The sequence below is a fragment of the Astatotilapia calliptera genome, chromosome 3 (genome assembly GCF_900246225.1).
Source record: "Astatotilapia calliptera chromosome 3, fAstCal1.2, whole genome shotgun sequence".
Classification (NCBI taxonomy): domain Eukaryota; kingdom Metazoa; phylum Chordata; class Actinopteri; order Cichliformes; family Cichlidae; genus Astatotilapia; species Astatotilapia calliptera.
The window spans coordinates 33,441,234-33,466,711 of NC_039304.1; the positions used below are offsets into that span (position 1 = coordinate 33,441,234).

At 40.3% G+C, this 25,478-nt stretch overlaps 3 protein-coding genes across 5 annotated transcripts; 2 read left to right on the top strand and 1 right to left on the bottom strand.

The window, feature by feature from the left end:
- LOC113014356 (proteinase-activated receptor 3-like) lies at positions 1-852 on the top strand. The gene has a single exon (XM_026155817.1). The coding sequence runs from the start codon at positions 1-3 to the stop codon at positions 850-852; it is 852 nt and encodes a 283-aa protein (XP_026011602.1).
- Positions 853-11,536: 10,684 nt separating this feature from the next.
- On the top strand, positions 11,537-14,406 carry LOC113019355 (DDB1- and CUL4-associated factor 7-like). The gene is made up of 3 exons (XM_026163010.1): positions 11,537-12,677; positions 12,784-12,993; positions 13,144-14,406. Exons 1-3 carry the CDS (start codon positions 12,531-12,533, stop codon positions 13,273-13,275), a joined length of 489 nt encoding a protein of 162 aa, XP_026018795.1. The 5' UTR covers positions 11,537-12,530; the 3' UTR covers positions 13,276-14,406.
- A 55-nt stretch (positions 14,407-14,461) lies between these two features.
- kcnh6b (potassium voltage-gated channel, subfamily H (eag-related), member 6b) lies at positions 14,462-24,403 on the bottom strand. 3 transcript variants are annotated; one of them, XM_026163002.1, is made up of 12 exons: positions 23,374-24,403; positions 22,781-22,938; positions 21,262-21,687; positions 20,706-21,099; positions 20,379-20,578; positions 20,041-20,293; positions 19,758-19,951; positions 19,545-19,653; positions 18,976-19,239; positions 18,660-18,840; positions 16,724-16,928; positions 14,462-16,596 (listed from the first exon to the last, which is right to left on the bottom strand). In XM_026163002.1, exons 2-12 carry the CDS (start codon positions 22,922-22,924, stop codon positions 16,300-16,302), a joined length of 2,667 nt encoding a protein of 888 aa, XP_026018787.1. In that variant the 5' UTR covers positions 22,925-22,938; positions 23,374-24,403; the 3' UTR covers positions 14,462-16,299. The 3 variants fall into 3 exon arrangements, with proteins under 3 accessions (XP_026018787.1, XP_026018788.1, XP_026018789.1); XM_026163004.1 differs by having other exon boundaries at positions 16,465-16,596; positions 16,724-16,885; XM_026163003.1 differs by lacking the exon at positions 23,374-24,403 and having other exon boundaries at positions 22,781-23,007.
- Between the last annotated feature and the right edge of the window lie 1,075 nt (positions 24,404-25,478).

Consider the following 25,478-nt stretch of genomic DNA (forward strand, 5'->3'; position numbering starts at 1 on the left):
ATGCTCTCTCAGAATCTAACCTTCAACTCCAGCGAGCCTTTGGAGAGCAAGTGGGGACACTGTGTAGACGTAACACCAGGTATTATAGTCTGGGTGTTTTTCAGCGCTCTCTTCTCTCTGGTTGGATTTCCTGCATGTGCTGCTGTTCTCTGGGAGCTGTTTCAGAGACACAGAGCTGGAACCTCGATCACCCCTAATGATGTTTTCATGATCAACCTCACAGTCATGGACCTGGTCTTCCTATTTTTTGTCCCACTTGGCCTGACTAACTTCCTCCTCTGGCACATCATGTCTTTCCAGAGCTTCATCAGTTTTCTCTATGCTCTAAACCTGGCTGGACGACCTCTTCTAACAGCATGCATCTGTCTGGACTGCTACATGGCTGTGTTCCATCCCATCGCCTACAGCACAAAGAAGAGTCTGACTCCCCGGGTCCTTATGGCTGCTGCTGCGTGGACTGCTACGATGGTTCAAGGGTCCATGTCCATAGTTGATCAAGAGCTAAACCACAGTGCATGGGCCACGTTTGTGTACCTCATTGCGCTCCCCATAATTGTAATCTGTGATGCTTCCATCCTCTGGACCCTGAAGAAGTCCTATCGCAGTGGGGGACACCTCCACCCCAGGAAGAAGAAGGCTCTCCAGATCATCACCAACAGCATGGTCATGACCATCACCTCATATTTCCCCCCAGTGCTGCTGTACGTCTTTGGGCATCTCATTGTCAGAGATGACAACGAATACGAGTGCGTCTTAACAATACCTGTCTTGATCATCCCGACAGCAGGAAGTGCAATCATGCCTTTGCTGTATTTGGGCAATCTGGGGAGGTTGAATAATATTTGCTGCTAGGAAGGATTTGCATATATAAAGGTGTAGTACAGGTCTGGCACGATAAAAGCAGAACAGATTTTATTTTTAATCATTTTAAAATTATTAAAGCAGAAAATAATGGATTAAAAATAGAAGTTGCTGCAAAAATGGCAGAAGAATGAAGCAGAATAGTAATTCAGCAGATAATATATAATATGAAATATAATTTTATGCATTTGCAGTTGATTGCACAGACATTAAAAATAACTTGAGTTGTTCCATCTTAGTGCACTCAATGCATGTATCATCCAGACTGTTTCAAAGAACGAGAAAAGTTACTCCTCTCCACTGCTCACAGATGTAAAACACATATATCACATATAGCTTTTGATGCCTCTTGTTAATTTTAAATTATTACTTTTCACATTGTTACAACTATATTCCATTTTTTAAAATAAATATCTATGTATGATTATATATAAACATATGGATGTACTTTGTTGTGAACTGGAGAAATGCACCTTTGGTTTCGCTCGTATATTTGAATAATGCAAATATATACAATTTTCACATTACTTAACATGTTATTGTTTCCTACGACTTCTGCACTGAGTTATGAAAACGATGTTTGCTTATACCTGCACGCCTGTGTGAAGATGAGTGTCATGAAAGATGACCTGCCTGCCTTCAACATTTACATTTGTAACGTGATCATTCACCCGATGAAGCCCATGTAAATCAATCATGGAAAATAAGTTCTTGATTTCCCAAAGTTTTCCAGTCTATGGGCTTGTAAATGGGAGCAGGACCTTTTTTCATACCTCTTTATTGGACTTTTTCATTCAATTTATCAGATTAAAATCTCAGTCTGAGATTCTAGAGTTTGTTTTTCTCTGATAGTATCTGTATCTAAAAGCTAATAAAGGTTTTATGTCACCAGATTCTCTGCCGTTTTACCACCTACGACTTTGTTCTAAAGTCTTGGGTTATTATTATTATTATTATTATTATTATTATTATTATTATTATTATTATTAACAATGAATAGAGTATATGTGCAGTGTATTAATGGAAACAACATTCAATTAAAAGTTCAGGTTCCCAAAATGTCACTATGTAAAATGTTGTTTAAGATCAGAATGCGATCATTTACAAATCTCATTAAACTCAATTGTATCCACAATGGAACATATGAAACATTTCAGATCTTTAACTGAGAAAATACATTGTTAGAATATCTTTTTAAAAAAGCTGGAGAAACATTTTTGAAATCATTTGGTTAACTGGTAACAGGTTGGTAACATGACTGGGTTTAAAAAAGAGCATCTCAGCGAGGCAGAGCTTCTTAAAGCAAAGATGAGTAGTGGTTTGCTAGTCTACTTAAAACTATCTCTACACATTGTGGAACAAATTTGGAATAATGTTACTGGATGTAAAAGTGTGAAACTTTAATTTCTTATTAGTCACATGAGGTAATATCATCAAAAGAATCTGAGAATCTGGAGAAATCTCTGTGCGCAAAGGACAAAGCCAAAACTCTATATTAGATCTTTGACCCTGGCAGCTGCATTAAAAACAGGCTTGATTCTGTCATTGAAATCACAGCATGGGCTCAGCAACACTTCCAGAAATCACTGGCTGTGAATACGGTTCACTGTGTTATCAGCAAGTGGAGGTTAAAGCTCTGTCATGCAAAGCAAAAGCCACATGTGAACACGATCCAGAAACCCAGCTGTCGTCTCTGAGACAAAGCTCGTTTAAAATGGATTGACACAAAGTGGAAAACTCTTCTGTGCTCACACGAAGAGTGTCTGTCTTGCTTTTAGTGCTTTCAATTAATCAAAAGGTTTAAAAGCAAATCTTTCATGTGCCCTGTGTTACATGAGTTGATGCTAAAAATGGCCTCCTGTCCTAAAAATACTTCATATTCTCAGTTTAAACAGTTGATCTGGTTTCTGTGTTCTAATGTGAATTAAGTGTGGCTTCATAAGATTTGCAAATCGTTCTTATTTACATTTTACACAGTACATCAACTTTTCCAAAAATGGGTTGTATAAGAAGATGAAAGCTTTCTTCATTTGGTTTCCATTGTTGTTTTATTTCATTTTTTAACCACATAGAAGAGAAAAAAGTACATATAGACTCACAGAATAACAGAAACCCACCCAATAGAGGTGGCTGGGGCACTTTCTATGATCTAAATGTGCACATGACAAAAAAAAAAACAGTCTGAATAGGGCTTATCTGTAAACTGAGCTGTTTTTAGTTTTGACTGTTTGAAAAAATTTTGTTTTCTTCTACAGGACTGATTTGACAAGAGAAATGTGCAAAAACGATTAAAAGTGGCTTCAATTAGAACTTGCACCGTCCAAGCCTTAAAAAATCGAATTTCCCAATATTATACAGGTAAAGCAGAGGCATGACAGCAGATCCCCAAGAGGATGAAAGGGTAACTAGATAGTCTAAGATACATTGACGAATCGACAGCTTGGTGATCAGGTACCCCTCAACTGAAATAAGAACTACTGGAGGGAGGTAAGAGATGATGACCATGGTCAGGCTGAAGATGATAGTTTGAATGGCCCTTTTTTTCTGGGGATTGATGCTGTTTCTGCCAAAGTCAGACTTTATTAATGTATAGAAAATAAAACCATCACAGATAACAATTATGATAACAGCAATTAGATATGTCACAACAGGAAGCATGCTGTTAAATAAATTTGAAGAAAGCGAGTATGCAATCCCAGAGGCGAGTGTGAGAGTCCAAACAATGCCAGCCATCACAACCCTGGGAGCCAGACCTTTCCTCTTGTGATAAGCAACTGGATGAACCACAGCCAGGTAACAGTCGAGACAGGTACAAGCCATCAGGAGCGGTCTCCCACACATATTCAAGGCATAAACACCGCACCAAACTGACATGAAGTCCCACCCCAGCCAAATGAAGTTATTTAGTATTCCAGGTGGAAGGAAGACAAAGAAGATAACATCCATGATCGAGAGGTTAAGTATGAACAACTCATTTGGTGAGAATGGATTTTTTCTCCTGTGTATTTTAAACATCTCCCAGAGGATGGCAACAGTGGAAGGAAAACCAAAAACAAAGCACAGTGCTGAGACAACATCCCAAGCATAAAAGGCCGGTTCAGTGCCATCACAGGATAAGTTAGACCTTTCAACTCCAGCCAGGGCAGAGCTGTTGGAGGGAGGCTTGTATCGAAGATGAAGTCCAAGCAGCATTATTGAACAGTGGCTAAAAGACCTGAAATATACAGTACAACAATTATTTACTATAGTTCAAATAAATAAATACAATAAAGGAAAACTTTTAAATCAGAGTATAAGCTTAAAGTTAAACTTCTCGTTCTATTGACTTCAGATAACTAGCTGAGTGTTAGTGTCGGTGTCACTACTGGTAGTGTGAGGAGATACATGGACCCTACAGAGGTTGCTCAGGTAGTCCAACCCCTCCCTGCAGAAGGTTTGCTGTGTCTCCCAGCATAGTCTCAAGAGCATAAAAAGGCTGTAAGCAAGCAACTTGGATTATAAAAAACAAAAATGTGATGTGAAGTCTTTATATAATCAAACAAATGTGCAAAAGATGCTGAGACTCGGCATCTTTGGTCGGCAAACAACGGAAAATGTACATAAAAATAATCATTATTAAACAAAAACGCAAACAAATGAGAACTGTACCTTGTTTTGAGGTTTTATGAAGGTGTTTGTGCTGAGGTCTTACTGTAATGGGCTGCCTGGACGTTTCAAACTCATCTTTAAACTGCTGTCTAAACATGTGTCCTGATTTCCTGACAGTGGAAATTTTGCAAATCATATTAAAAAAAAGTGTGACAACTGAGGTCATGAGCTTTAAAGACCACAGAGAGAGACACAATGTGCCCAGCGGATCAGTGCTGGAGCAAGAGCTGAGATGTTTTTCCTGTAGGTAATATATTAAGAAGTGAGCCGAAATTCACACTTCATATGTGGATAGATTATTATTATATTATTATATAACATATAACATATATATACATATAATATAACATCAATGGGCTTACTGAGTGTATCACAGACTACATAACTTTCTGCACCGACTCCATTGTTCCAGCTCAGACTGTTCATTGTTACCCAAATAACAAGCCGTGCATGACTAAGGACATCAAAGCCCTCCTCAATGACAAGAAGAGGGCTTTCAGAGAGGGCAATAAAGAGGAGGTGAGGAAGGTCCAGGTGTTACTAAAGGACAAGATCAGAGAGGCTAAGGACAATTACAGGAGGAAGCTGGAGTGGAAACTCCAGCAGAACAGCATGAGAGAGGTGTGGAGGGGCATGAAGACCATCACTGGATTCAGGCCAACCAACGGCAGGGGAGCAGAGGGAGGTGAGAATAGAGCCGACGAGTTGAATCTGTTTTTCAATAGATTCGACACCACAGTGTCTGCTCCCACCCCCACAACCTCACCTGTAGTCAGCCTGGAATCCAGAGTCACACCACTGTGCCAGCCTCTCTCTTCACATGTTGCCTCCTGTGAGATTCCTGACACCCCTCCCCCACCCATCACCTTCACTCAATGCCAGGTTGAGATGCAAATGAGGAGACTTCACTCAGGCAAGTCTGCTGGACCAGACGGAGTGAGTCCCCTTGTCCTCAAGACCTGTGAGGAGTCTTTCATAAACTGTTTATGCTGAGTCTGAGTCTGCAGAGGGTACCAGTGATGTGGAAGACATCATGCCTCGTCCCTGTACCAAAGACGCCACGTCCCAGTGGCCCCCAGGATTACAGGCCCGTGGCACTCACCTCCCACATCATGAAGACCCTAGAAAGGCTCATCCTGGACCAGCTGCGACCCATAGTAAGACCACATCTGGATCCCCTTCAATTTGCTTATCAGCCTCGTCTCGGAGGACGCCATCATCTACCTGCTCATTCGTGTCTACACCCATCTGGACCAGCCGGCGAGCACTGTGAGGGTCATGTTTTTTGACTTTTCCAGTGCTTTCAACACCATCAGGCCGACCCTCCTGGGTGATAAGTTAGCAGCGATGCAGGTGGATGCTTCTCTGGTGTCCTGGATTGTTGATTACCTGACAGGAAGACCACAATATGTACGTCTCCCACAGTGTGTGTCTGACAAGGTAATCAGCAACACAGGGGTACCACAGGGGACTGTCCTCTCCTCCTTCCTCTTCACCCTCTACACCACAGACTTCAGCCACTGCACAGAGACCTGCCATCTTCAGATGTTTTCTGATGACTCTGTGGTGGTTGGATGCATCAGCAGGGATGATGAGACAGAGTACCGGGCTGTGGTCGACTCCTTTGTCACGTGGTGTGAGCAGAATCATCTGCAGCTCAACGTGGCAAAGACCAAGGCACTGATCGTAGACTTCAGGAAGACCAGGAAACACTTGACCCCTGTTTCAATCCAGGGGGTCAGTGTTGACATTGTGGAGGACTATAAATACCTTGGAGTACACATTGACAATAAACTGGACTGGGCTAAAAACACCACAGCACTTTACAGGAAGGGCCAGAGTCGTCTCTATTTTTTGAGGCGACTGAGATCTTTCAACATCTGCCAGAAAGTGCTCGGGATTTTCTATGAGTCTGTTGTGGCCAGTGCGATCCTCTATGCTGTTGCATGCTGGGGGAGCAGGCTGAGGGTCGCAGATGCCAACAGACTCGATAAACGAATCCGTAAGGCCAGTAATGTTGTGGGGATGGAGCTGGACTCCCTCAAGGTGGTGTCGGAGAGGCGGATGTTGTCCAAGATAAAGACAATGTTGGATAACACCTCCCACCCACTCCATGACATGCTGGTCTGTCACAGGAGCTCGTTCAGTGAGAGACTGAGAGTACCGAAAAGCACCACTGAACGACACAGGAAATCATTCCTGCCTTAACACACTGTTTACTGCAACAGCTACACCCTTCTTGCACATGTTCTTACTTTTTCAGCTATTTAATAATAAGTGACTTTAAAACTATTAAGTTTTTAATAGTCTTAAAGTTATTAAACTTTAAGACTATTAAAACACAGCAGCATAGACAGACACACTTGATTTAAAAACTGCTGTTTGCAAATAAAAAATCAGCAAAATTTAATTTCAGAACACCTTCCCTCTGCATAATAACAGAAGAACATGCCTTGTTATTCTATCTTGTTGGTCTAATGGGAGAAAAACCTCCTGAATTGCTTAATTAGAGTCATTATTGCCCACCTATTCTCTACTGTGGAGGAACACAGCTTAAATACATAATACAGCCATTCTCATTTTATTATTAACATCTGATAAAGCACACAGGTCCCAAACACAAGTCTTAACTGTACATTATTAAATGTATAGGTTTGTTTTCCCATGGTTTTGTTATTCCAACTTTTTTTCCTATTGGCCCAAATAAAATATTAGATCCAACGTGTAACACACATACAGAATTATATAAAAGGGAAGACCTGTAAATATGAAGTTAGAGAATCTTATAAACATTCGACAACAGGCGACAGATACACAGAAATACAGCTAGTAGTTTTGACTGTTTGGGTGGAAATAAATACTGATGCTTAAATTACAACTTGCAGCATCCAACCTTTAAAAAAATCCAATTTTCCAGCATTATAAAGGTAGAGTAGGGGCATAACAACAGATCCCAAAGTGGAGGTAACTGTAATAGGAATACCAATAGTACATATGAACATCTTGTCACTGGGCATCAGAGGTCCCCCGATTAAAAAGAGAAGTATTGGAGGAAGGTAAGAGATGACTACCATGACTAGGCTGAAGATGACAGTTTGAATGGCTCTTTGCTTCTGGGGGTGGATGTTGTTTCTGCCAGGGCCAGACTTTTTCAGTGTATGGATGATGAAACTATCACAGATAACAATTATTACAAAGGCAATTAAAAATACCACAACTGGAAACATGCTGTAGTACAACTTGTAGACAAGAAAGTATGCAATCCCAGATGCGATCGTGAGAGTCCAAACAATGCCAGCCATCACAACCCTGGGAGCCAGACCTTTCCTCTTATGGTAAACGACTGGATGAACCACAGCCAGGTAACAGTCGAGACAGGTACAAGCCATCAGGAGCGGTCTTCCAGATGAATTTAAGGCATAAACACTGTTCCAAACTGCTTCAAAGTCCCAATACATCCAAATAAAATGATTCATTATTCCAGGTGGAATGAAAACCAAGAAGATAGCATCCATGGTGGAGAGGTTAAGTACGAAAAAGTCATTAGGTGATAACGATGTACTTCTCCTGCATATTTTAAACACCTCCCAGAGGACTGCAACAGTGGCAGGAAAACCAAAAACAAAGCACAGCACTGAACAAAAAGCCCAAGCATACACGTTAGATTTAACACCATCACACCAGGAAAAGTCAAACTTTTCCCACACAAATTCAGATGCAGCTGAGCTGTTGGACACACGCTTGTATTGAGGATATATATCTAGCAACATTGCTGAGCCGAGCAGTTGAGAGAAAAGATGAAAGATCAGCGAGATAGAGGTCAGAGAAGTATTTGCAGTGACGTTCTAGTGCTATGTGCTGCCTGGACAAATGCATCAAACGTTTTGGAACTGCTGCATATAAATGCGGCCAAGCATCCATCAAATTAATGATGTGGCGTTAGTGGAGGTTTTGCAAATCATCTTGGAAAAAAAGCAAAGGTACATCACCCAGGAGATATAGACAGAAAGACAAAAGACATAGTTGGGCTGGCATAATGATTCAACAACAATACCAACAATAGAGTGAAGAATTGCTTGCGGTTTTGTGAATTTGTTGGCCTCTTTGGCACCAAAGTTCACCATGTTCGTTTAGTATAGCATGCTAACATATTACACCTTCCTGGTAGCAATTCATGATACAGTGATTTATGGTGTTTTTTGTTTATTTCATATATATTCACCACGTCGTTCTTTTGATTCAAAAACAGATTTTCAGGATCTTTGAATACATACCAGAACAGCTGAGCAATGCCATAACTGGTTGTCTTAAAGGATATGAAAAACAATATACAATTAAGTGTTTTTAACTAGTGAGTACATTTAGACTGTGAGTGACTGGTGACCTATCAAGAGCATACCCCACTTTTCACCCTCTGACAGCCAGTGACTCCAACACAACCTTTACCCTGATAAGATAAGATAACCTTTATTAGTCCCACCCGTGGGAAATTAATTTTGTTACAACAGAAAGTTGACCGTGCAAAGTTACAGTAGCAAAAATTAAGAAACAATCACTGGAATAGGATAGGATAATAAGAATAAGATCATGTACACAATACAACAGAATAAAATACAATGTTGTCAGAAAAAGGGAATTGGACTTAGTGTTATTGCTATTGCACATGTGTGGATGTGTGTGTTTGGTCAGCTGAGAAGTCCTTGTTGTGGAGTCTGACAGCAGTAGGAAGGAAAGACCTCCGTCCCACATCGTGGGTTCCGCAGCCTGCCACTGAAGGAGCTGCTCAGTGCTGTCAGAGTCTCCTGGATGGGGTGGGAGATGTTAAATTGTAAGAATACCTTTTTTCTCACAGCTCCCTTGTCCAAATCACACTGAGTTTTTCTAGTAGTACAAATGTGTATTTAATATACTACTTTATGTTGTGTAGTGAAAGGTCGGAGAACTGTATGTTCTCTTTCATTGCAACTAATCTAATGACATGGCTAATAACAATTTTTTAAAAAGCCATATTCTATAACAGATGCCGACCAAAGGTTTTAATCAAAACTATAGGTCTACCACAGATCTATGATAAATTCCAGCCAGGAGCTGAGTAAATACTGAATGTCAAATGTATTTGGAAGTGATGCAAATATAATCCGAATTTGCACACATTGTTTTGTAAACTCTCACAGAAGCATGCATGAGGACTGGGCAAACAAATGTTTCGGGTGTTAGCTGGAAAAAATAGCAATGCTGTCAGTGCTGACAAATAATCCTACGCATACTGTTAAGGGTCCTCCAAGTTCACTTTCAAATGATAAAATAAATTGTTGTGTTCTGGTGAAAATTACTAATGTGTTCGTGGAGGCGTAGAAACATCTGGATCTTTTAGTAGAGTAGGTATCACAACAACAAATGGGAGATAGCTCCCTCAGGTTCATTCAAGGAACTGCTGTGTTAAGGAATTTCTTTTATTTGGGTTTTATTTGCAGCTGCTCAGGTCTGCAGTGCTACCTTCCATTGCCTCTCGTAAACTTACCACTCTAACGTCAAATAAATATTATAAAACACAAAGTAAGTTAAGAATAAATATTTTTTTAAGATGAACAAAAGTGGAACTTAAACACCGTAAAAAACCAAAGCAAAGACGTGAGATTGATGATTCATTTACATTTTATTACTAACTCAACTTGCTTATTTTTCAGTAATGTAATGTAACATATAGTTAACAGCACTACCTGTTTAAATCGCACGAGAATCGAAGCTCTCTTTTCTGAAACACTCCTTTCTGAGTCCATTTGTTCTTTCCTGCAGTAATTGCAAATACCCCTGTTGGTCCTTGAAAGCAGCACTAGCCGCCTCCATGACGCTCATCATTATACTATTTTTGTCCTCCGGTTGCCGCCATTGCTGCCGTATTATGAACTAGTGATGGGATTTCCAGCTCTTTTTAGAGAACCGGCTCTTTCGGCTCCAAACCGGCTCTTCGGGTTGTTTTGTTTAATTAATTTATTATTAACAATAATATAAAATATAAAATTATGCACAAAAGGAATTACTAATGTAAAAAAAAAAGTGGTTTTATTTATATATGTTTATATATAAATATATGCGGTGGCTCCGAGAGACAAAGCCTACGGTTGCCCCTAGAGACAAAGCACGTACAAATTCCAAAACACATTTCTAGCGTTAACTTAACTTCCAAAACAGAGCTCCTTAGATCACTTAAATTACACAATTGAAAGCATATGTGTATTGTTTTTGTATTTATACACAAGCACTCATATATATTCAAATGATTTAAAAAAAATGTTCATTTACCTGTTACTATCACACATCAAATACGGTCGTTGGTACTTCCTGGCTTGTGTAGCCACTAGGTAACAAAAGCTCAACACTGCGCCCTAGCATCCTGGAGCACTTCTGTTGTGTTTTGTACGTGTTTTGGAGTTTTTACGTGTTTTGGAGTTTTTACGTGTTTTGAAGTTTGTACATGCTTTGTCTCTAGGGGCCACAGTAAATATACTTTTATTTATTCACTCCACATAAAATGTAATAAATAAATCATATAATACAAAAACCAATTATTCACATTTCAATATTTAAATTTTCAGCTTTTTTCTTTTAAACAAATTTAAAGTGAAACAACACAAAACACTGCAAACCACAACACAATTAAATATAAATTATAATATGAAAACAAAAAGAACATGCATATTCTCTGTCATATGGACCTGCATGAATAAACTTTCTGAATCCTTTATCATCTGCAACTGAAAATAGTTGTGGATGATTACTATACCTTTCTAATGTGACGTTGTTGTCCCGGCTCTCTTTCTCTGTCTCTCTCTCCTGCTCTGTTCCTGTGCTACTGAGTGTAACTACCGCCCCTCCCCCCCTTTGCCCAGCGCAAAGCACAAGGCTGCATGCGGAGTGAAGCGGAAAAAAAGTGCGAGAGAGAGAGGGTGAGAGAAAGAAAAAAAAACAACCCACGGCTCGCGATAAGGAGTCGGTTCGCGTCATTCACGTCAAAGATCCGGCTCTAAGAGCCATTTCGTTCGCGACCGACACATCACTACTACAGAGGCATTATGTTTCTTATAATCTATTCAGTAATCATTACTAAGAAATTCCAGCATGACCTGAAGTGAGTGTTTGAGACCATAAACTCATGGGCTGCTGCGGCCAACGTGGTTCAAAAGGCATAGTTGTTACTTTGTAGGTTTCTGATTTGGGTCGCACTTTCCACTACAGCTGGGTGAGTGTGTAGGTTTTCAGTCATCCAGGTTATAGGATGACTTGAGAACCTACACCTAGTCTTAAGTGCTTAAGAAGAAGTCCAGTTGTTATTTTATCAAGCTCTTGAGACTACTGGGAGTTCGCAGAGAAGTCAGCATCTTACATGCAAATTACCATGGCAGTCTGCTGTGACAAAAGCAACTGCAAGGAGGTTTTTATCAACCAGTTGGGAAATACACATTTTTCCTAGGGATTGATTTTCCATTGACTGCCAACAACCACTTGCCAACTGGTTGGGAAATAGATATTTTTACTCACAACCAGTGGTTGCAAGTTAGTTCTAGACCAGTCTCTAGAGATGTGTGACTTGTTGTGACCCTTATTCACTTGACCATACATTGTCACACATCCAAAATGACAGATCTGAATACAACCAGAAGTTTGTTTGCACACCCACAGGTATCGCCCCCTGCTGGCCATAAAAAAGCAATGCAAGTTTAAGCCCTTTCGCTTTGGCTAGACTTTCAGACCTGGAAGCTAAGTTCATCTTTTATACTGTCTATGGTATTAGAACATGAAGTTAAATTTAGACAATGATGTTTTGTCGATTGGCAGGTGAGTGATAGAGAGACCCGTCTGGAGTGTCTGCTCAACAACAACAAGAATTCAGATTTCTGTGCACAGCTCACATCCTTTGACTGGAACGAGGTGGACCCAAACTTGTTAGGTAAAAACCTCAGGGCATTTAATCGATAAACCCAAATTACAATGTTTGAAACTGAAAATAAAAAATGTTGTGAATGTATGCTGTTGTTTTTTTCTGTGCAGGTACTTCCAGTATAGACACCACCTGTACAATCTGGGGGCTGGAGACTGGGCAGGTGCTGGGGAGGGTCAACTTGGTGACAGGTCACGTCAAGACACAGCTCATAGCTCATGACAAGGAGGTAAAAGTTATTAGATGATCCATCAAACTTTATTGAAGCGCTGTCCTTTAAAACAAACATGTTGGAGTGACAGACTCATGTGGGCCACTGTCTGCTTGTATCGCAGGTGTATGACATCTCGTTTAGCCGAGCAGGCGGGGGCAGGGATACGTTTGCCTCTGTGGGTGCGAATGGCTCGGTCCGCATGTTTGACCTCCGACACCTCAAACACAGCACAATCATCTACGACGACCCACAGCATCACCCATTGCTCCGACTCTGCTGGAACAAGCAAGATCCCAACTACTTAGCTACCATGGCGATGGACAGCTTGGAGGTTAGTGCTGCTCCATTTAAAGGGCTCCTGCTCAGATCATGAAACTGCACAGTGGAAATGTCAATCTAACCATTTTTTCCTTTTATTTTGTATTGAAAAGTCAATTTAAGGGAAGCTCTAAAAATGTAAAGCGTCGCTGTGTATCCTCAGGTGGTGATTTTAGACGTGCGTGTACCCTGTACTCCGGTAGCCAGACTCAACAACCACAGGGCCTGTGTGAACGGAATCGCCTGGGCGCCACATTCCTCCTGTGACATCTGTACTGCAGGTAGGCAGCTGTAGCAAAACACTTGATTGTAGTTTTTAGAGCACTGCATAATATCGTTATTTAAAGGAAACCTAGGCCTCTGGTACATTTGATTGGCCCTCCTAAGGTCAATGGGAAATTAAGATTTAGATGTAAATAATTATAAAACATGCAGTCTGTCCTACTTTAGCCACCAAACGCTCTTTGATAAACTCCCCATCAGATAATGCTTTACAGTTTTTTGCAATTTTTTTGTGGAAAATCACAATACAACTGTGTTGCTTTTTATTTTGAAGGGGGTTCTTCTTTTATAAAAATTTAATTGTTAAACTTGTGTTATTTATTATGCAGCTTCACTGTAAATGCATTTTTTTATATCAGCAACACAGCCCAGTTACTCACCTTTGTAGGGGTCTAACACAAGAGTTCGAGATTACAGAGGAGCTGGCAACAATGCACTCAGTGAAAGGGACTAGAGTTACTGCACTGTTCAGATCTGACGGGAAATTGTCTGACTTTTGAAATGAAAGCAAGATAAAGTGACTAAAATGAATTCTGAAATTGGTACTTTTGCATTGTATTACAACTCAGGTGTTGTGTGAGTGCTAAAAATTAACAATGTTGCTAAAATAGTTAACTTCATCAGGGCAAGAGCACTGAATCAGAGTTTGTTGGACTTTGACTTGCAGAGCACTTCAGTCAGTATCACTGCTGGATTTTCTTTTCTTCTTTCAAACAGTCCACTATCCTTTGTCTTCAGAAAACTTAAAGATATCCAGTTGTGTTCTTTTCAAGCTTTTCATGACCCAGATGGGTGAGAACCTACACAGACATATTGATTAAATAGTGATACTGTGTTGGCCCATTTCACATTTTCATTTACTTTGACCAGTAGTTCAGAGGCGCGCCCCTCCACAATGGCCCTAGTTTCCCCTTGGCCCCTTGAAAAAATTAATTGCCCGCCCCTGATCTGAAATGTGAATGTCACTGCAGTAACTGAGATTCAACACAAGACGGAGCCCTTTAAGAACGAGCTGAGCAGCAAAAGTCTCAGATTTTGTATTTTATGCGAAAACATCTTCTGAATCAGAGGTTGGATTTGAGATAATGACTTTGCAGAGTGTGTGATACTTTGGGAAGAAGAAACAGATTAGTGAAGGTTTCCACCTCATTGACTAATTTCTTGTTGGAAAGAATCAAGTAAAGCCATACTGTTATCTGGGGCAGATTTTTTTTTCCATCTTTCCTCCTGCCAAAAAAGGAAAGCCTGGTTGCAGATATTACCAGACTCAGAACAGGAATATGTTGTGTCTACTCACATTATTTTCTCCCAGACTAAATAAGATAAATTGATTGAAATCTCATCTCCTCGTCCTCTGTGTAGCGGATGACCCCATACTGGCCTACACAGCCGAGGGACAGATCAATAATGTCCAGTGGGCTTCCACCCAGCCTGACTGGATCGCTATCTGCTACAACAAATTTTACTAGTTAGTGAAAAATATTAGTTAATTTTCAATTAAGTGCTAGCAACACATCTGGAAACAGCTGGGACAAGGCCATGTTTACTACTGTGTGTCATCCTGTTTGCTTTCGGCAACAGGTAACAAGAGGAAAATGGAGAGGCAGAGTTTCAGTAATCTGCAAAAATGGTATACATTTCGGAACAGTGTCCTCTATGTAAAATTCCCACTTTCAAATCACATCATCTACAGTACAATATATCTCTAAAAGACACTGCATTAAAAACAGGTAAAAACAGGGCTCAGGAACACTTCCAGTAATCACCGCTGGTGCCATCCAAGACCCTACAATAATACCAAGAAAATCAACACCTAGTCTTTCTTACAGGGAAGTTACTGGTACAAGATCAAAGATGCTAGCTATGTCAGTAACTGCTGTTTAATTCAGCTTATCTCTATTCCCTCTTCATTATTTTCTATTGTTGCTGACATAAAATTAAAATTACTTAACACAACTTTGCAGATTTATGCAATGCAGTGCATTATATTAAAGATACTTTATGTGAACTAAATTATCAGCCACACCTCTTAATCTTTGAATTTGGATATTTTTTCAGTCTGATTGCTACAGGTGTATAAAACCAAGCCTAACCTGATTAATCTTGGCCAACATAATTCTCTAAATATTTACACTAAACATAGTGGACTCAAAGTGTCAGTATTGGGTCAGGCTAGAGTAAATGGGTCTGCAGGGAAATTCTTTAGAATTTAAAAAGATCATTATCCATACATGAACAGGGACGCCACTCACTAAGGTTGCTGAGGTGACATTTCTGGATTAGCAGTTATCTATATAAAATATAACAACCTTTCTGTTAGTTGTTCATTCAAAAGTATTAAGTGTTTTCAAGTTTATTTCTTTAGGCAAGTCTGAAGGAAGTACACCGCCCAGCCAAAGAACAAGTCACATGCTAATATTTCATTGGGCTGGCTTTAGCTTTGATGATGGCACACTTTCCCCATGGTTTTAAGAAGTGATAATTATTATTCATTTCCATCCAGAATTGCATTAATCTTTCACCAAAAAATTGTATTGATGATGGGTGATGGGGGAGTCAGACTGCTAAAGTCTTCTCCAGCACACACAAAGATTCCCACTGGGGTTAAGGTCTTGCCTCTGTGGTAGCCAATCTATCCTCCATGTTCCCTGAACCGCTCATTTTAAACCTGGTGAATCCTGGCATTGTCAAATTGGTATATTCCCGTGCCATCATCAGAGAAAAAAAATCATTCTGTATATTCAGGTAGTCAGCTGACCTCGTTTTTTGGGCACATAACATTGGTGAACCTAGACCCCGAATCCAGTGGGGGGGTCTTTCGTATTTGGTTAGGTAAATCCACATGGTGACTGCTGTTTTTTGGCTGGGCAGTGTGTAAAATCCTTGTTTGCAAGCACTGTCTGTGTTCAACACCGTCCAATGTCCAAAGTAATAGTAAAGTAAAAAGTGTAATTATAAATAATTCTTCAATGACAAACGGATGGACTGGTCACAGAGCTCCTTCTAAATGTCTTTAAGAAGTAGGTGACACTGACTGTCAGACGATGGGGAGGACAGGATCCGAGAGGTGTTTCTGGATCTCTGCCAATCGTGATTGTATGTCCAGGCTCTCTGGTAGTGAGGGGTAGCGGAGGTTACCACACAGCCTGGAACTGTCCATGAGGGAGGATTTGACTGATGGCTGGGGTAGCTGAGGAGTTAGCCCAGTATGTGTGTCAGTTTCAGGGGTGATAGCCATGAACATGGTGTCATCAGATGCCGCAGTCACGTGGATCCCACTGGACAGTGAGTCCTGGGATTTGCTGGTCTGCTTAAGGTCTGTCTCAGCCGAGGTCTTAGTAAATAAGCACAAAATGTTGAGATGAAAGAAGATGAAATGCGTTTCAGATATATAACAGTGTTTTTCAGATATTTGGCCTAACTGATGAATTGTCGTGGTTTTTTTTGGTTTGATACCATACCTGTGTCGGTGCCAAGCTGTCCATTTGTATGGGGGAAATGGGATACATGTTATGCAGCACTGGAGTTCCAGCCCCATACAGGCCAGGGGAATCAGCGTGGAGAGTACTAGATGATACAGTGCTGTAAGCTGGAGGTACAGGGGCCATCTGTCTCTGGAGAAGCTGCAGAATAACACTGATGTCAGTTGTCATGCGAGTCTCCAGTCTGAGGAAATAAGAGGTACTAATTAAAAGATGGTGGAAGTATGAGAAGAATGAAGCAAAGTGATAATAAATTGCATGTCCAGACCCAAATATTACATGCTTAAATTTACACCAGAAATAATGTCATGTTTACGTCCTGCTGATTTTGCTTGTTGACGTGTTGGTTTTAAACTTTATTCCAAATGAAAGTTTGCATAATTAGAGGCATGCCATAGACTGACAGGTGGTTGCCAATGCAGGCTGCAATAGCCTACTGGATATTCTTAAAATATGAATATACCAAAGTTACAATCCGCCCCTGTTGAATGTGTTTGTAGTGCTGATGCCTTTTAGAACATGTAATATGGCTAGCTGTGTAGATAGTTAATGTAATTAATAACTTAACAGATCCATGCTGTCTGATTCTTGTTTTGGTGAGTTCAATTTGATTATTTTCTCTATATTTTACTTAGCATTAATTTAACATATAGTCTCAAAACTGCAATTTACTAGAGCTTGCTAGCATAAACTGATAACTTAGGGCTCAAAATGTTTGTGCAAATATGATAAATTTTGACTCCAACGTAATGTAATGTAACTTATCGTACTATGAAAACTACCCTCACTGCAGGGAAAAATTATTGCCTGTGCAATATGTAACAGAAAAACTAACAAAATGATGTTATCTGTCCAAAATGCTATGTTGCTATGCTATGCTGGCTATGTTTCAGGAAGATTTTAGCACCTTATTTTCAGTTAGCTGTAGAAAAGTTAACTACATATAGCAAGCTAGTACTGAGGCTTTGGAAACATGTAACCACTAAACATGTGACATTAACTTTTCACCATTTTGCACATGCAGTGATCAATACAGTAGAATCAAGTGATTAAGATTTCAATGACACCTAGGACTAGAAACTGGTCTGCAACCATTTAGTAACCACCAGTTGTGAGAGAAAATATGTAATCCTCCACTGGTTGGCAATTGGTTGCTGGAGGCTGGTAGCAGTTGCTGGGAAATCGATTGCTAATGGCCTAGTCATATGGGCTTACAGACGAGTCCACAACCATCTGGTAACCACCTGTCACAAGGGGAAAATGTATACTCATTAACCAGTTGTTTGATTTTTGGGGGTAACAAACAAAGAGTAAGGAGGGACTTCTACATAATACAAAGTCGTTGGAGAGCCATGAATATTTTCCTCTCTGCTGTTGATTTCAATTGAGTTCTGTGCTGAACACAAGACATGAAAACTGGAATTTAATTTAACTTTTTGCATAAAGTCAGATTTCAACAAAGAAAAATTCAAAAAGTGCTCAAAGTCTTAGATGGAACTAAAAAAAAGTATGGCTTGGAGTGATGCTCATATGGAAATGAATATAGTATAGATAGTTTTTGAATTTTTTGCTTGTTAAAGAAACTCTCTACAGATATGTTAATTGTTCAGGTGTAGAAATGTAATGCTCAGGGTTACGTCAGGATTCCTTCGCTAAGCCATTGGTTCTATTACTTACAGCAAGGCTCGTCACGTTGCTGATGTATACATGCAAAATGAATTTGTGCAAATTTTCAAGATTCTTGGGTGATGTAAATGTTAACTCATCACCCATTTTAAGATAAGACAGAAAATTCATTGACTGAGGGAATTTAGGCAATGCAACATTTGAGGAGTGACATTTTGAGCCAAAGTCACTATTCGTATCTTTTTCTCAGAAGTAGCAAAGATCAAAAGGTGAACGGTAGCAAATGCACCTGTTGAGCTGTGAATGCAAAATTTCAAGGCGTGTCTCAAGTTCACTGGGCCTTTCTTCTGTGAATGGTGGTGGGTGGCATGAGTTGCGGACAGAAGGTGATCGCCAGGCTTGACTGGAAAACTGCTGTGATTGTCTGTCTGACCAGTATTGATACATCCCTGGCACATTCAGAGATGAGGCTGAGGAAAATATCAAGACAGTGCTTCAAAGTGACACGTTTAAAAGAACCAAAACCTTTCAAACAGGGTAACAATCAAGACTGCAGTTAAATTTATATCTTGCAATTGCATGACAAAATCAAGACTGCCATCTACCTTGAGGACCCCGGTCAAACACTGCATCCTTCCCCACTGAGGTGCCACTTTGGGGGTGCAGTTGTAGTGCAGATGAAGAGTAATCCTGCCTGTCAGCTTCTGCAGAGTAATGCTCTGTTTTGGCACCATGGGCAAGAGGTTTTTCAAAGTCCTCACTTGCCTGCGAACATGACGATCCACAGCTACAACTGTCCTCCCAGCAGGCATGAGAAAATGACTGATGGCAGGCCTGAAGGGGATACGAGTCTTCGTGATCAATTCCATCTGTTCAAAGAAAAGCATTTCTGTCCTTCAGTTACAGTTTTCCCACGCATGACACCCACAGTTTGGGGTGTCAGGCAGCCAGAGTTGGCTCAATTACAAGTCAAGTTGAAACACAGGTGGTGGTGGTGGTGGTGTAAAACTTTTCAAATCTGTAAGGCCTGTTTTACAGGCATGTCTAAAGCATCTTTGGATTCCATGGATAATCTCAGTATGATTCAATGTCCATCCATTTAAGTCAGGATTTGAAATGGCTTTTCACATTGTTTGCTTTGTTTGCACGACTTTCTATGCATTTCATATCTCACCTGGCCTATTTCTGCAGTCCAGTGAGTGTATTTTGCATCTTGGTTTGTGGTGGTATTCACAGTCATCACCAGAATCATCATCTATTATTACTGGTGGCTCTTGATCAGCCTAAAGACGACAGAAAAAAATATTTATTATCTCACCAAAGTGACAGTATAAAATATCTGTTTTTAGCATTAGGTGAAGTGTGTTACAATAAACTGTCAATGTACATCTCTCAGGTCAAAGGTTATCTCCAGGTTCCTCCAGAAGTTGTCTGCAAAGCTTGGGTACATATCCAGGACCTCAAGAAGGTCATCCCTAAGGATGCGGTGCAGTTCACAGTAGGTGATGGTGTGTAGGTCTGAACTTGATTTCCCTGGCTCATCATAAAGGTGGATATGCTCACCAAAGATGTCATTCTTCTCTGTAAGAGGACAAAGATTTATTTGATTTGAGAAGGTCATTTTTGAGAGGACTTAAGGAGTAAAATAATGTATGGTTATATAGCTTTACCTAATATGGCCACCACTACATCCTCTCTGGTGACCTGGATGGAACCATGTGAGATGAAAAAGAGAGAGTCGAGGATGTCTCCATAGTGAATCAGAGTATCTCCAGGAGGTGCATGGACTGTCTTGAATCTCACAGATAAGACACGGAGACATGCTTGGCTGCCTCCTTGGAAAGCCTTGCAGTTCTGTAGCAGAGAGCGGTGCAAGTGCAAACAGATGTCTGCCTGCAGAGACTCTGGAAATCCCTTTAACACCTGAACAAAGAAATACGGTCAGAAGATACGTAACAATAAGAGAGATAAAGAACATCAAAGGAGCATTACCATTTTGTTTACTTACAGCATTCATGTCTATTCCGTTTGTGTATGTCCATGCATGCTGGAAATACTCCTCTAGTCGTTGGCGCAGACTACCTGGAATCTGATGGAAGCGGATAAACTCTTTGACTCTCAGCATCTGGGTGTGGTACCGGGTTGTACCAGTGTACAGCCGCTGGATTATGGCAGATACATTGCCAAATATGCTGGCGTACATGAGAGCTGATACAGAAGAGAAAGAGGACAAGAAGACAAACAGGATTGGGTCATTTCAGATGTAATAATGATAAAGTTGTACCAGTACCCAACTAAAGACTTAAATACAATGACCATTGGTTATTCAACTTACATCCAATGACCATGACACAGATGGAGAACATCTTCTCTGAGTTCGTGTTTGGAGACACATTACCGAACCCCACACTCGTCAAACTGCTCAGGGTGAAGTACAGAGCTGTGACGTACTTGTCTTTGACTGAAGGACCAGAGCTGGAGTCTGTTTCATTGTACGCCTTTCCAAGTTGCTCAGCCAGGTTGTCCAGCCAACCAGTCTCAGTGTACGGCCTCTCCACAAAGCCAATGGCATACCACATGCACGCTAGCCAGTGGGCGATGAGTACAAAGGTGCACATGAGCAAGAAGAGGACAGCAGCACCATATTCAGAATATCGGTCAAGCTTTCTTGCCACACGGACCAATCGCAATAGCCGAGCTGTTTTCAGGAGGCTTGTTAAGGTTGCCATCTTTGGTATCCATGAACAAGAGGGAACATGTAAGACAGGGATGGGCAGATAAAAGGTCAAACAGCTTCAATAACTTTTGAAACTCAATAGGGAACAACTTTTAAAGTTTAGACACTTAAGGATAAAAACCTTTGAAGCTTTACAAAGAATCAGAATTCTTACCTCGTCCGAGCTTGATCTGAAAATGAGAAGGTCAAACGGGATTGCTGCAAACAAATCAATAGGGAACCAGCCTTTGATGTAATGCTTTGCTATCTGGCTCGGCTGCGTGACTACCTCGTCATTTTGGTCCACATAGGTCGTCCGAAGGTTGATGATTATATCCACAATAAACAGCACGTCCACCGTAAGATCTGCCACATTTAGAGGGTTACATGTGTAGCCACAACTCCTTTGGCGTAAATCCCCATTTTCAGACAACAGGAAGGCAGCTGAGTAAGGAGTAATAACAGCTGTGTAGAGGACCAGAAGGAGAATAATCCAGTCCCAAAATGCCTTAAAGGGGCTGTAGTGAAGCAAGATCCACCATGTCGTTTCTGGTACCTGGAGTTTGTATTCAGGCAGCACATCAGACTCCAAAGAGAGAACCTAAGCATATAAAGAATTCATCAGTATGCTCTTTACCTATTTCACAGGGAAATCAAAATATTTAACGAGTGCTGTTTTAATTGATTTTGAGGAATATACTTCTTCTCCCAGAAGGTGAATAAATATCCATCATGTACCCAAATCCCTTCTTTCTTTGATGAAAAGAACACCTAATCTTTTGCATGCAAAGGAAAACAGTAAACCTAGATTTCTACAAAACAAATATTAGTGTTTCTATTAAATCTCTCTCATAAACTAACCAATAGACCTTGTTAGAGCACGTACTGTTTTGACCAGGTTCTCGTTGGAGGCTGCGTGCTTTAGTTTTGCAACCTTGTAGGTCCAACAAATCCTTGACCATCCTGTCATTAGTGTCTTTCAGCAGACACAAGACTTGCAGAAAAGTTAGATCCAGATAAGGGAACCATATCCAAAATTTCACAAAACCTTAAAGATAGATAAAATAACAACATCCTGTTATCAACAGTCTAAGAACTGACTGAACGCAGGATGTTGGTTTGCTGGAAGCCAATAATGATGAGTTGGTCATGTGCTTTCACTGTCATTGAGTTCTGCCTATACCCTCAATATCGTATTATTTAATCTCACCAACTTTGCAAATAACTCTATGAAAAAGACAGATAAATTAGATTATTGACAGTCAGAGAGACAGGGATTACCGGGTACCCCCATGGAAGTTCACATGCCCCTTCCATTTGTTTTGAATCCATCTCACATGATCCCACAGAGCAGTGATGCAGGTCACTGAGCTTTAGGGGTCCAGCAGTGTTAACAGTAGGTGTTAATTTAACTGTGGCTCAGTTTTAGGTTCTACTTCACACCCAATGATGAATACAACCAGTCACCTGATCACCAACTGATTTTAAAAGGTTAATTAACAGAAGTCTTCCAGCGTGGAAACTTTCTAGAGCCCATCTTGTTCTCAGTATTTAAAAACATGATTACTTTCACATCCAGTGATGGACTGAACCAGGTCAGCAGTGAATGTGATCATTAATGGCAATACATTTCAGTCATTTGGATCTCATAAATGGGACCTGCAGAGCCCATGTGAGGTTCTCAGCTGCCATACCTGTGTGACCTTCTCTGTGACATTGGGCGAGCGCTCCCCCACTTTGAAGGAGCCGTGGAACTCCATTCGAGGAGTCGGAGATGAACGGCATTCGGGGCTCCTGATGGCCGGTCCCCCACCCTTCATGAGGTCTGAGTCAGACATTGAGCTTTGCTGTCCTGTGTATGATTAGAGAAACACTCCTTTATATTTAGACTAAAGAGATCACATCCAAGCTGGTTTCAAAAAAAAAAATTTTGATCATTTTCTATAAAGAATTTTGACTTTTTCATAATATTACAATAGTTAGTGTATTAAGATTACCATTATTGTAAGCCTGATGTAATTTACTTTATTATGCTTTTGTTTATATAAAGACACTTATTGAAAACGTCTTGATACAGCTCTGTTTCCTAATACAAACTCCTCTGTACTCTAAATTTCCCAGAATGCAAGTCTAGCTGTGCCCCTCCCAAAATACTATGCCCTCACATAGTGCAAGGAGTCAATACTTTAATCCCTGCATGGCAAAGGCAGGATTTACATAGCTGAACAATCTTTCAATAGTCGATCAAATCTTCAGTCAAACATCACTAAAAGTGAACAGGACATACCTGATTTGAAACTTCAAAGTAAGATGTTCCTTTACCATATATACGCATCCAAAATATCCATCATTTCAAACACTTTTTGGGCAAGTGTCTTCGAAAACATTCAGTCTCCTCTTTCATATTTGAGTAAAACAAAAGTACTCTGTGTTTCTGTTGTGGCTGCAGATGTCAGTATTGAAGCCTTCACTCTGGCACGCAGCGGAGGACTGTCCTGCTGCTCGCATGCGACTGTGCAACTTTCCCCGACACTGGAAACCAATCAATGCCACGCTATAGCTGAGAAGAACCGACCGGAAAATCGATGACGAGCATTGATAACAGAACAAATGGGCTCAGAGCCATTACACTAGATCTCCCTGTTGACATCAAATTATCATTTCAGCTTTCTAATTTGGTTTAAATTAAAATTAGATTATATTTTTAGTATAGTTCAGGCTGCATGATGTCAAGTTGAAAAATTCAAAACAAAGTTGGAAATGGTGTCCACTCCATATGTTCCATGCAAACTGCTGAAGTGCAAGCTTATTGATTAAAATGTTGACACTACAGTTAATACAAGGGAGAAATGACCCATTATGACATTGTCCTTCAGCTGTAACCTTTAACATCTGTATTTCTTTTATTTGGTTCTTAAAAACGTTATATCATATTTTCCTCTTTTAAAACATTTTTGATGACAAAGGAAAATATTTAACAGTAGACAAGCGATGTATCACGCCTATACTTTACATGCCCTAACTGAAAAACTGCCAAATGTTTTCAGAGGTCAACCTAATCGATGACCCGATGGCCCAGGGCCAAGAAAAAAGTACATCAGGAAAGTTCATTGGTCAGATGAGGGTCTGTTTTGGCCAGTGATGGGGTTTCTGGCCTTTGAGGTCCCTTATGATGCAAACAGATACAATAGCTTGCAGAACCAACTTTAGCAGAAATACTAGTTATTCATTTTCTTTTTTGACTTTATCAGTCTGTCACATCATTCTTGAGAAACTTTTCTCCAACTCTTCTTTACAGCATTGCTTCAGTTCATTGAGTTTTGCAACTATTTGTTTTGCACAGCTCTCTTAAAGTTCCTCCACAACATTTCACTCAGACTGAGGTCTGGGCTTTGACTGGACCATTGCAGCACCTTCATTCTTTTATTTTTCAACCATTCTGTTGTAGATTTGCTGATGTGCTTTGGATCATTGACCTGCTTTAGCTGTCAAGTAGATAGCCTTACATTTGACTGTAGAATTCTTTGGTATACAGAGGTGTTCATGGTCAACTCAGTGACCTGTAGCCACAAAACAAGCCCAAATCACCACCTCTCCACCACCATGTTTAACAGTTGGCATGAGGTGTTTGTGCTGTGTTTAGGTTTCCCCACATGTTCCACTTTGGTCTTGTACAAAAGCAGCAAAAAACTATCAAATAATTTAATATCAATATTTGTTGTTCATCTGAGGTTATTTTAGTACCTGCTAAGGAAATAATGCATTACAACGTTAACTCTTAAAAAAATAAACATACTCTTTCAATTCTGTATCATACGGCTGAACGCTCTTTATCTAACTGCCTGTTTTGGACACTTTAAAAGAAAGAGAAGTTACCATCACCGGCCCTGCTGGTTTGTTTACCACAGCCTTTGTTTTTCGCAGTGATACCTAGAGCTGAGCTGAGTCTAAATTTATTTTAAATCTTTAGTTACTAGTTATTTTGCAGATTTGGACTAATAATTGGTTGCGATCTGTCCTAAATGCAGCTGCGTGTCTTTTAATATTTCCAGAAAGAGATCTCATATCCCCTAACTTTAATATATCTTCACTGACTCCCTGTTGACTTTCGAGTCAGTTTTAAAATTTAAATGGCAATGCACCCCGGCACATGTTAAAACTTTTACTGACCCACTCTTTCAACCCTTAGGACTTTGGAACAGACTGCTGGTGGTGTCTCATTTTAAAATGAGTGGAAACCAGGCCTTTGGGGTGGGGTGGCATGAGTTGCACTTATCTCTTTGTTTTACTGATTCAGAAGAGGCTTTTAAAAAAGGCTAGACATTCCTACTCAGACAGGCATTTGAGTATTTATATGTAAGACTTTGTGTTGTTCATGTATCTGATATACTG